Source organism: Ornithorhynchus anatinus, chromosome 13 (assembly GCF_004115215.2).
Source record: "Ornithorhynchus anatinus isolate Pmale09 chromosome 13, mOrnAna1.pri.v4, whole genome shotgun sequence".
Classification (NCBI taxonomy): domain Eukaryota; kingdom Metazoa; phylum Chordata; class Mammalia; order Monotremata; family Ornithorhynchidae; genus Ornithorhynchus; species Ornithorhynchus anatinus.
In genome coordinates, this window is record NC_041740.1 from 28,735,636 (window position 1) to 28,748,265 (window position 12,630).

General features: G+C 41.1%; 1 protein-coding gene across 5 annotated transcripts in view; it reads right to left on the minus strand.

The window, feature by feature from the left end:
- Positions 1 to 12,630, minus strand: part of CACNA2D1 (calcium voltage-gated channel auxiliary subunit alpha2delta 1) — a 439,415-nt gene that overhangs the window by 100,307 nt on the left and 326,478 nt on the right. For all 5 annotated transcript variants that reach the window (XM_029077600.2, XM_029077601.2, XM_029077599.2 and 2 more), the window contains exon 10: positions 11,966 to 12,065. In XM_029077600.2, coding sequence (XP_028933433.1) covers positions 11,966 to 12,065 — 100 coding nt within the window. The remainder of the gene's footprint in view (positions 1 to 11,965; positions 12,066 to 12,630) is intronic.

A 12,630-nucleotide genomic window follows, 5' to 3' on the forward strand; every position in this document is an offset into this window, starting at 1 on the left:
TCACTTGGCTGCCTGGACCGCTTTTCTAAACAAATGTTCAGTCCATGTTTCCCCACTCCTCAAGAACTTCCAGGGCTCACCTGTCCCCTTCCATAACAAACTCCTTTCATCAGCTTTCAAGCACTTAATTCAGGTCACCTCTCTGATTTCCTACTACTACCCAGACTGCACACTTTGCTCCTCTAACGCCAACCTACTCCCTGGACTATGATTTTGGCCATCTCATCACTGACCCCTTGCCCATAGCCTTCCCTTTCATCTGTGACAGACCACCATTCTTACCACCTTCAAAGCCTTTCTAAAATCACATCTCCTCCAAGAGGCCTTCCCTGACTGAGCCCTCATTTTCCTTCCTGTCTTTTCTAGATTGCCTAGGCACATGGCTCTCTACCCTTTAAATGTTTGATATTCACTACACCCCTCCTTACATACTGTACATATACACGTACATAATTTAATTACTGTCTCCCCCTCCAGATTGTAAGCTCTAGTTCTCTTATACTCTCCCAAGCATTTATAAATCAAGTAGCGATATTTACTGAGCAATTCTTGGGTGCAGAGCACTGAACTAAGCCCTTGGGAGAATAAAATAGAGTTGGTAGACACAATCCCTGCAAAGCTAGAAGGCCTTCTACTTTCAACCTACCAATCATTCATCACCAATGATATTTATTGAGTGCTTACTATGTGCAGAGCGCTATACTAAGTTCTTGGGACTTTGTATACAACAGAGTGGGCAGACATATTCTCTGAACACAACAAGCTTAATAATATTTATTGAGTGCTTAATGTGTGCAAGGTAATTATGAGATCATACAAGAGGTAAACAGAAGCTGTTGTACTCTCTCAAGCACCAAGCACTTAGGTCAGTGCTCTGCACACAGTAAGTGCTCATTAGTGCCACTAATTAACTGATTAATAAGTTCTTGGGAGAGTACCTGCCCTCCTCTGGCGAGTGACTCTTTTTAGGCAACTACTTCCCACTTAAAATTGTTTCACACCCAGGGTGAGTCTAGTCTGACACCCTGAATGCACTGAGAACCATACGGGTGATCTAAAAAGAAAATCTCAGGTAAAAACACGGACCTCTTGGGGTTTTATAACCTGACAAAATATTACAGAAATCATTTCCGTGGAGGAATGTAATCCTACAATTGAGACAGCACAAAACAGAAAAGGAGGAATCAGGTTTATGACGTCAACCCTGCCGAGCCACTAGATGGCAACGCAGGAAAAAGCATTGTTCTGACATGACTGGTTTCCAGGCAGACCCTGTGAAGTTTACCAGTTCTTTCCTCATTGTTCCAACCAAAATGTCAGGCAGGGCAACTTTACATTTTTCAACGCACAAAATAAGGACTTTACTCTGATTTCTAGTTGAGCTATTGGTACATTAACACAAATAAAGACTCCTACAAAAAAATTCTTTATTTTGAGATGTCTGGGTTATGCATCTCACCCTCTCTTCAATAAATATCCTCCCCCTTAGCCCACCAATTACTCCTGAATCTTTCTGCCTACCCAGGAATACACACTACACACACTCACATATAAACATACAAGCTCTCACACACTCCCTGAAACATTAACCCACATATAAATCCATACACAATTTCACACACACAGAAACACAAATGCACCTGCTCACACAGAGTAATATCCACATATAAACAGCATGCAAAGCAGCAACGACCTAATGAAAAGAGTAAAGGTCCAGGAGTAAGAGGATCTGTGTTCTGATTCCGGCTCTGTCAACTGCTTGCTGGGTGATCTTGGGCAAGTTGCTTCCCTTCTCTGTGCCTTAGTTTCAACCATAAAATCGGGATGAAATATCTGTTCTCTCTGTGAACCCCATGTGGGAGAGAGACTGTGTCCAACCTGATTCACTTGTCTCTACTTCAGTGCTTAGAAGAGTGCATGACACTTAGTAAATACTTAAAAATACAATACTAACAATAACACACCCATGCTTACACTCATACATCCTCACATACAGACACACGCAATCTCACACATTCATCTATCATCACCACCCCCACAGACACACAAGTATGTTTGCCAGGTTTACCAAAAGCTGCTCAGAGTGGCTGAATGAATAATTCATTGCCTCTCCCTCGACCCTACACATATTCTGACCCCAGGAGTTTCTGATTCTGGGTGAGGCTGCACAGTGCCAGAAGCCTGTTTCTGCAGGACAGATGACCCCTCGGGAGAGAAGGCAAAGCCCAGACTGGAAGAAGCAGAGCAAACATCCTCTTCTCCATTTCCTCTGTTCATTCACTCATTTGATAATTCACTCATGTTTATTGAGCACTTTCTATGTGCAGAGCACTGTGTTGAGCACTTGGGAGAGGACAATACAACAATGAACAGACATATTCCCACCCACAGCGAGCTTACAGTCTAGTGGGGTGACAGACAGTAATTAATATACATAAATAAATTAAAGATATGAACTTAAATGTTGTGGGGCCGGAAGAGGGGATGAATAAAGGGAGTAAGTCAGGGAAATACAGATGGGAGTGGGAGATGAGGAAAAGGGGGCTTAGTTAGCGAAAGCCTCTTGGAGAAAATATGCCTTCAGTAAGGATTTGAATGGGGAGAGAGTAACTGTCTGACAGATTTGAGGAGGGATGACCTTCCAGGCCAGAGACAGGACATGGGCAAGGGTTAAGTGGTGATGTAGGCGAGATCGAGGTACACGGAGAAGGTTAGTATTAGAGGAGCCAAGCACGTGGGCTGAGTTGTGGAAGGAGAGTAGCAAGCTGAGGTAGGAAGGATTGAGGTGATTGAGTGCTTTAAAGCCAATGGTGAGGAGTTTTTGTTTCATGCGATGGTGGATGGGCAACCACTGAAGGTTCCTGAGGGTCTGGAATCCTCTTCCCAGGGCATTGGGAAGAGGCAGAAATCTGGGATAAGGGACAGGAAAGGAGATAGAATGGAGCCCCCAAAGCCCCTCCTGTCATATCCAGGTAATATAATTAAAAATAATAATAATACTAATAATGATGGCATTTGTTAAGTGCTTACTATATGCAAAGCACTGTTCTAAGCACTGGGGAGGATACAAGATGACCAGGTTGTCCCACATGGGGCTCACAGTCCTAATCCATTTTACAGATGGGGCAACTGAGGCCCAGAGAAGTTAACTGACTTGCCCAAAGTCACACAGCTGGCAAGTGGCAGAGCTGGAATTTGAACCCATGAATGACCTCTGACTCCCAAGCCCAAGCTCTTTCCACTGAGTCAAGGTGCTTCTGAAACACTCTTCTAAGCACTGGGGTAGATAGAAGATAATGAGGTTATCCCACGTGAGGCTCACAGTCTTCATCCCCATTTTGCAGATGAGGAAACTGAGGCCCAGAGAAGTGAAGGGCCACACAGCTGACAGGTGGCGGAGCTGGGATTGGAGCCTATGACCTCCGACTCCTAAACCGGGGCTCTTTCCACTGAGCCACGCTGCTTCTCAAATAATAGCAGGAAAGAAGACGAGGGGACCAGTCAGGCGGGAGGACAAGTGTCTTTGTGTTATCCAGATCCGTGGGGAGAGAAGGAAGAAGATAAGGCCAGGAACGTGTCTATCAACTCTGTTGTATCATACTCTCCAAAGCGTACAGTGCAGTTTGGCCAAGTGGATAGAGCACGGGCCCGAGAATCAGAAGCATCTGGGCTCTAAACTCGGCTCTGCCACTTCTGTGCTGTGCAACTGTGGGCATGTCATTCACTTCTGTGAGCCTCAGTTACCTCATTCTTAACATGGGGATTAAAACTGTGAACCCTATATGGGACAAAGACTGGATTAGCTTGTGTTGTACTTAGTACAGTGCCTGGCAAATAGTAAGCTCTTAACAAATATTGAAAAACAAAAACAAATATGTCCTGTTCATCTTGTATCTACCCCAGGGCTCAGTAGAGTGTCTAATATTACCAGGTATTTTGTCCGGAAACAACTGCTTGCTTATTTGCCATAGGTTTAGTCTGCCTGTATTACGCATCACTCCCTGAACCTTCAGCAGAGTCTGCAAACCAGAAGTAGTCATAAATCAGAATACTTAGAGTTTTATTGCAAATGAATAAATATTCTACTTCCCGAGTCCTATATCTTGGAAGACCCTAAGCATTAGTATCTAATCATACACATACTTTTGGTATATAGAAAATGCATTAGGGAGAACCACTGAAAAGAATAAATATTACCCTGGGAATACAGAATTTAAAAAAAAAAAATATGGGTAGGCTGCTACAAACCTATTCAGATATTCCCCTTTCTGAGTTTTCTATCTAACAAGGACTGTTGCTATGTTACTCCAACCTTATGACTGAAGCAGCTTGGTAACCCAGCTGTAGCTATACATAATAAATGAGAAGAATTGAATCCAATGTGATCCCACTGGGATTTCCTTATAACTAAATCCAGCTTTGTGCCCTTTCCAAATCTCCTCTCTGTTTGCTTTATCCTCCGATCCTTTTAGACAGAGATTCAAGCAGGAAAAGCAGCCTTCCAGATACCAACAAAGATCCTCACATATATTTGAACCACCTCACACCTCTTCCTACCCCAATCTCTCACTCCCTCTGTTGTTTTATCTCACAATAAGAGATACCCAACATTTTCTTGCAGCCCACAGTCCTATCTGAAAGAACGGTACAAAGGGGGTGGTAATTTCTGGTGTTCAGGGATCCTTGTGATTTCACTTTCCCCACTATCTGGAACCAGCCCTGCTTGGGAGTCATCCAGCAGACTTCATGTTGATGATGCCAAATCCATAAAATACATGCTGAAAGTGAAGAAAAAGGCATACCAGTATGGATTATTGAATGAATGAATGAACTTTTAACCACAGCAGAAATCATAGAGTGAAGTACCCATCCTGACACCTGGACAGACAGGATGAGTAAAATCACAGACTATCCAGGTCCTCACAGTCCAAGAGAGGAAGAAAAAGGCCACATGCAAATTATCAGTGAAAACCCACCCAAGCCAAATTCAAGAGGGCAGGCATGAAGGGGCAGCAAGAGGTGAATGATACCAAGTTTTGTACATCTTGATCTGGTAGAGTGAGAATCCTATTTTCAAACATACTGACAGAGAGTATGAGGAAACTCTCATTCAATCTGTGTAGAATACTGTCAGTAAGGAGCAAAACCAAGTTAAAAATTTTTATCGCTAATAAAAATTTCCAGATTAAATTATTATCATTCTAGTGGCAAATAATTTGCAGTTTCTCTTTTTCAGGCCAGTGATCCACAATGTGGTTTGTGGACTGATCTTCAGAGTGATTTCAAATGGATTAGAACATAAGTTTTCTACTCCCTCGAGTACCCATAATATTTCCTAACAAATTTTCAAACAGAGGTTGTGGTTTTATTGGGTTTGCTAAAGAGCGAATGCATCTCTAAGAAAACTTCCAATTGCTGACCTTCAGCATCTTTACGCCAACAAGTTAGTATTTTTCTTTCCCCCTCCACAGACTGGCAATACAGTTCCTCTGAAACCACAACCTACCCACAATCATAAACAAATTACACTCTCTGGGTCAACATTCAAAATCCAGGCTGTAAATCATAGCCTACTGTGTCTGAACTGCTGCCCTTACCATCACCCACTTAGTGTTATCAAAGTGTATAGCTGGATTAGTGGGAAAACAGCTGTACAACTCTTATATTGAGACTTTCTTGAACAGCAGGCTCCCCTTCAATAACACTATACTGCCTGGAGGTAGCAGAATGCATACCCCAGGGTCCAGGGTTTGGGTTTGGAGGGGAAGAGAGGGCGAAGAATAGTGAGATGGTTAAGTAGATGACCCAAGTCACTTCTCTTTAAATATGTAAAGCCAGAAGAAAGTAGCAGTTGAGTATTTATGTCTCTGTTTGCTTAGTGCATCTGAGCAAACTTCAGCATGGCTGATTAAATGGCAGTCACTTTCCAGAGATGATTGTCTCTGGAGGAGACATGCATAGCTATAGAGCACGATACACCAAAAAGGTATATTGCTCAATTAAGGAATGTTTGCAGACTTTATATTCTTTTTCCATTAAAAAGAAAGATTCTTTACTGGCAAGACTAATTAGTAGCTTTACTTCCTTTTCCATAAAAGTAACTCTGAATAAGCCATGGAAGTTCTGTAGCTCAAACTACGGCAGTGGGGTAACAATATTATTATCATTTTCCTTTCAGCTGGTTTCTGAAAAACTCAGGACTTGAAATCAATAACAATCAATCTACTTTAGTTGGAGAATTATTATCATGTTGCCATCTATGATTCATAATGAAAGGATTCACGGTGATCAATAATTCATGTTATTAACTCATGAATTTGTTTTAGAAACCGATTCATTATTTTCAAAATTGTTCATTGCCCTTTCCCTCCACTGGCCTTCATTTAAAAGGATTTCACCATGTGATTAGCACTTGTAAAGGAGCAAGTAGAAAATGTATTTCTCAATGAAGTGATCACCGATTAACAGGGCTTCCCTTCAGCTATCATCTGTCTATTCCAAATAGCAGGAATAAACTGATGAACAAAGCACTGAATACTTTGTTTTAGTGCAAAGCCCCAAACCATCTTGAAATCAATGTTTCAATTTCTAGGATGGGAGATTATTAAAATGTCTTCCCAATTTACAGTCAAGTCTCTCTTTCATCCCAAATTTCCCACATAACAAAAATTTCATGGCAGGACCTGATGATCAACAATAACATTCTAAAACGCAGTCAGTTAGTTTGTCAGGATGTCAGGAGATTGGATGACAATGGGATAGCCAAGCAGCTGATCCACAGGGAATTGGAAGGGGTCACAGGTAACCCAGAAAGCTAGGATATGCTTTAAAGACATAGTGAAGCACTATCTCAAATGCTACAGAGCAGCGAACTGTAAGGAGACCACTGCAACAGACAGGGGAGCCTGATGGGTAGAAATCAGGAGGGGGTTGCTCTCCTAGAGCCAAATCTTAATGAAAACCAGTATGTAAGGGGGCAGAGACAAGAAGAGAACAGGCCCAGTGTGAGACAAGTTCATTAACCCAACAAGGATCAATCCTTATTTACTGATGATGGTATTTAACAAATACCTTACTATACATCAAGCACTTACTATGTGCCAAACATGGTTCTAAACTCTGGGGTAGATACAAGCTAAACAGGTTGAACATAGTCCCTGTCTCACATGGGGCTCACAGTCTTAATACCCATTTTACAGATGAGGTAACTGAGGCATAGAGAAGTCAAGTGATTTGCCCAAGATCATACAGCAGACAAGTGGCAGAGCTAGAATCAGAAATCAGGTGCTTCTTACTCCCAGGCCCTGGCTCTATCCATTGGGCTATGCTGCTTCTTTTAAATCTCTTATGGAATTAATTTTCTTGCATTCTTTTCAATTTATCTATACCTAAAATGCTATTTGTGAGCAGATGTGTGTGTCATCAGAGTTTTATAGGTCTTTTGAATACTCAGGTAGAATGTTCAGATCTTGGCCAAATTCCTTATCAGTTTTATTCCTTTTGACCAGCAGGTTCCATCAAGGGCTTCAAAGGCTTCTCATCCAAGATATTTTTAGTAAGGTTGCTCCTACTTAGCATCCCCTCCACCCCTTTAGTCTGTGAGCTCCTTTTGGACAGGGATTGTCACTCCTTATTGCTTTATTGTACTTTCCCAAGAGCTCAGTACAGTGTTCTCCACACAGTAAGTGCTTAATAAATACAATTGAATCAATCATGAAAGATACAGCGAATCATTATGTCAAATGATGAGAACCTCCCAACTGTAGATGAAGAGAGGGCAGAGAGAAACCGTTCTGGGGTTTAATGTAGGGCTCAATAAGATAATGCTATTAAGAGGGAGAATTGAAAACAGCTCCAGGTGTCATGGATAGCAAATATAGACATGTCGCTAAAGATAATCTTTTTATTTACACAATTAGAAAAATAAATTGTTGGTCATGTACCTTTAATTTCAACACCCTTCCATTGAACATAAAATTTGAGCTGGCCCTTGTGACTGTAAAGGTAGTTTTTTTTTTTAATTGACATGTTTATACTGACTTACCCTGACTAAAGTTATTTGGCTTGCTGTGTTAGTATTCTTTAAGCTCCCTAAGATTACAACACAAGAGACTTCTGAAGATTAAGCCTCTAAATGCATTCAAAATCAAATGTGTTCCACCTATCCATTACTTTTAATGACATGGAACTGCTCACTATAAAGATGGCATCTTCAGGCTATTTCAGAGCCACAGGGTCCTGTCATATGATGGGAAGCAGCGTGGCTCAGTGGAAAGAGCATGGGCTTGGGAGTTAGAGGTCATGGGTTTGAATCCCAGCTCTACCACTTGTCAGCTGTGTGACTGTGGGCAAGTCACTTAACTTCTCTGTGCCTCAGTTACCTCATCTGTAAAATGGGGATGAAGACTGTGAGCCTAACGTGGGGCAACCTGATGATCCTGTATCTACCCCAGCGCTTAGAACGGTGCTCTGCACATAGTAAGTGCTTAAATACCAATATTATTATTATCATTATAAGATGTCACAATAATAATAATAATAATTGTGGTATTTGTTATGTGCTTACTATGTGCTAGGAACTTTACTAAGCACTGGGGTGGATAGAAGCAAATTGGGTTGGATCCAATCCCTGTCCCACATGGGCCTCACAGTCTTAATCCCCTTTTCACATATGAAGTAACTGAGGTCCAAAGAAGTAAAGTGACTTGGCCAAGGTCACACAGCAAAAAAGTGGAGGAGTCAGGATTAGAACCCAGTTCCTTCTGACTCCCAGACCCATACTCTAGTCACTAGGCCATGCTACTTCGCTTTAGACATGGACTCCTGGCAGTTTCCCAGCAACATAGTGTTTCTCACTGTATAAATCAGCCCCTTCCTTCACCCCGGCATCCCACATTCCTTACTCAAGGCTTCATGCATCCCAAACTCATCCCACTTTTGCTTCCACCTTCCTCTACCAGGTCGCTTCCCCTTTGAGCTTTCTTCCCTCATTCAACCCTGCTTTATCCCCATCAAGCGTTTATGTCTCAGAAAATAGAGCTGGAAAGACTGGAAAAGGCTGGCACTGGTGAAGGCAACAGCAGCCATCAATCAATAGGATTGTCAGCTTAATTTGTGCAGAACACTGTACTAAGCGTTTGAGAGAGTACAGTGCAATAGAGTTGGTAGACATGATGCCAGCAGCAGTAGCAACACTATTTAAAAGATGGAAAAGTTCAAAGAATAGAAAAGTCACGGGGAGGGGGAAATAATTGGTAGATGAGTTTGGTGTGTAGGGATGGGAGGTGGGAAAGTCCCCGAATGAAAACCAAAGAGAATGGATCAAAGAGGGGCACAGGGAGGGAGGGAGAAGCCAGTGCTTTCTTTCCTCACAAATTTACGATGTGGAGAGCCAAGAGCAAATCATTGGATTGTCATGTAACTTTCTAGTATGTGGGACAGTATTTATTCACAAGGGCATAATGAACTCAATCCCTGGAAACTAAACTAAACCAAGGCACAGTTTGGCTCTGCGTGACTGGGGTGAATAGTCACCAGATGTGAATTTATTCTAAGAAAAGAAGAGAAGAAGAAAATGGAGTCTTTCTGTTCTCATACCCTTAATAAAGGAAGAATAATAGTTTGGGGTTCTTTTAAAACACAGCCAGAAACCTAAGCATACCAGGTTAGAAATAAAACAAAATAGTTACTTTAATATGCCTGTGACAATAAACCCAAGGAAAGTCTTCAACAGAATTTTAAGGACCTATGAGAAACAGTCCCTCAGATTACATAATCCCTCCATATATGCTGCACAATTTTTTTTTTAATTATCATGTAGTGTATCTGAATGAATTACCAACAAATCAAATGAAATCCCAATTTCATTCCCAAGCAACAAATTCAATTTGTCCATTCATTTTCACCTAATAGAAACAGCCAAGCTAAACCGAAGAAAACAATTAAGGAGACCCATGGTGGGGAAGGGAGTGTTTCACTTCATTCTTAATTGGCTAAACTTGGCTGATAAAAGTGAAGATAACAAGGACAGTGATGAGCAACTGCAATACTGGAATTCAGGAAAGCACAAGGGAGCGTCCAGAAAATACGTTTTGATTTTACTTTGCCAGCTGTTGCCATTTTTCTTTATTGAAATAAATAGATCAGGTTTTTCAAAATGCACAAATTTAAAAAAACAAGAGATTAAAGGACTTTCTTCTAGGATATCTTTTCAGAGACAGAAATCTCTAGTGTGCTGTTCCAGGATAAGTGGTCAGCCGCTTCCAGGTCGGGGTTTCTCATATTCACTAGGAAGATTAACAGTTAGCATGGGAAATTCTTTAAGAGATGCTTTTCTGGTTGGAAATTTAAAACTTCAGAATGGCAGATAAGATGATTCCTCGTTGGAGGAATTGGCATGTTTAAAACTGTTGTCTGATGGCTCAATAGATTAGGTCTACAGAGTCTCTATATTAATGGAATTGGGATCTGTACCTGATCATCAGAGAAGTTTCCCAAAGTCTTTACCATACTACCAAACTCCCAGGAGTAGCCCCAAGCATCTGAGGTAGCCAGTGATGGTCACCTTAGATGGATATCTTTCAAGATTAGGCTACATGAAGCAATATTTTAAACACTCTAGAGTGTAAGATCCTTGTGGGCAAGCAACGTTTTATATCAACTCTTGAACTTGCCCAAGTGCTTAGCATAGTGCTCAGGACACAGTAAGTCCTTGTTTAGCAGCATTGATGATAAATATCATAGGTTGATTGATTGATACTTTCAGAGTAGCCTAAACCCCCTCCCAGTGTACACTATGGGCCTGGGAGTCATAAGGACCTGGGTTCTAATCCCAGCTCCAACACCTGTCTGCTGTGTGACTTGGGGCAATTCACTTAACTTCTCTGTGCCTCAGTTCCCTCATCTGTAAAGTGGGGACTAAGACTGTGAGCCTTCTGTGGGACAGGGACTGTGTCCAAGCTGATTAACTTGTATCCAGCCCAGTGCTTAGAAGAGTGTCTGGTTCATAGTAAGCTCTAAAATGCTATTATTATTATTATTCCATGCCTTAATAGTGGCACACCCCCTGACTTCCACTCTCTTGTGGCTAGATTTCCTGACCGTATCTCTCTATCTCCACCAGAAAATGATGTGTGAAGCTCAAACCACGTGCCTTGTCTGCTCCTCTAAGGCTCCTCCCTCCAATCTTCTTCATGGGGTCATCCAAGGTCAAATGCCCTGTAGCATATCACTGGGGACTCTTGTATTTTAAAGACGACGAGACCTTTCACAGATGACACATTTAAGCTGGCCAGAGAGCTTTATGTCCCGACTAACATTACCTCATAGAGAATTGGAGACCTCCTCAATGTCAAAAACCTCGGCCAAAAAAGTGTGAGTGATGCATGTGTAGCTCTCTTTACCTATATAAATGCAGTCTGGTGCTTCTGATAATTATTATAGACTGTGTTCCGGGGTCCCAGACGAGACCTAAATCTTATATGTGCTATTTGTCAGCCCTCACTACATGCCAAGCACTGTACTAAGCACTAGGGTAGATACCTGATAATTAGGTCAATGTTCAAATTATGCCCAGTGGAGTGATCCAAAATAAGAAACTACTTTATAACCAATTGCACACCTTGCTCAAAGGCTGGGAAAAGCTATCTTGTCAGCCCTGATAACTTCGTAACAGCAATTGCTGCCAGTATCATTTTTTAAATTCCCAACCCAGATTGACACCTCAAGGTAACTGAGAGCTACAAGGACTAAGTTTGCTAATACTGTAACCCTGTCTCTCAATCACCAAAAACAACAACAACAATAATCACTGTCATCAAAACCAAAAACAACAATAAAACAATAATCATTATCAATAAAACATCATGAGTTTTCAACATTTTTCAATTTAATGCATACATTGTATGGCAGAAGCCTAATGTGTAAGTTATGAGGCAGAAAACATTACAATGTGATTGATACTCACTGATGCTACATTCACGAAGTCATCATCAGATAAGGTTTCTAACATTTCTGAGACGGATGTTCGGATCAATTTCAGGGTCAGGCCGCTCACACTTCCGCTCCTAGACAAAATACAAACACATGGCTTTATAAATATCTTTGATTCAGAATTAAAATACCCACACCTACGATGCACACAAACTGGAACATTCCAGAAATTATTAGGTAGTTATTGGAAGCATATGTTCAGTTGTTCAATTAAAAGTCAATTACATGGGTCTGAACTAATGAAACCAAGGCTAATTTAAATAATTTACAATTCATTAAACATGCCAAATTAGACAGGTGTGTACTCAATTGTTTTCTGGTCTCCACCTAGCCTTGGCCCACATGAAAGACTGGTTGTTAATCAAAATTCTATGGTACTGTCTGGAAAACTTGAAAGAGCTAACATCAGGACACATAATACACAGGCATATCAATTAACCAAATTTATTTTATCTGTGAACCAAAAATTGCCAGAGAAAATGTATATGTGGAGAAATGTTGACTAAGCAGCCAGTCTTCGTTTGATGTCTTATGTCATATTTCAAAATGCTTGTTTTCTAAAACTACACACTGAATTGCAATGATGTCGTATATACACATATCCTTTTAATCCATTTACTTTTTCAATAAAGGCTACAA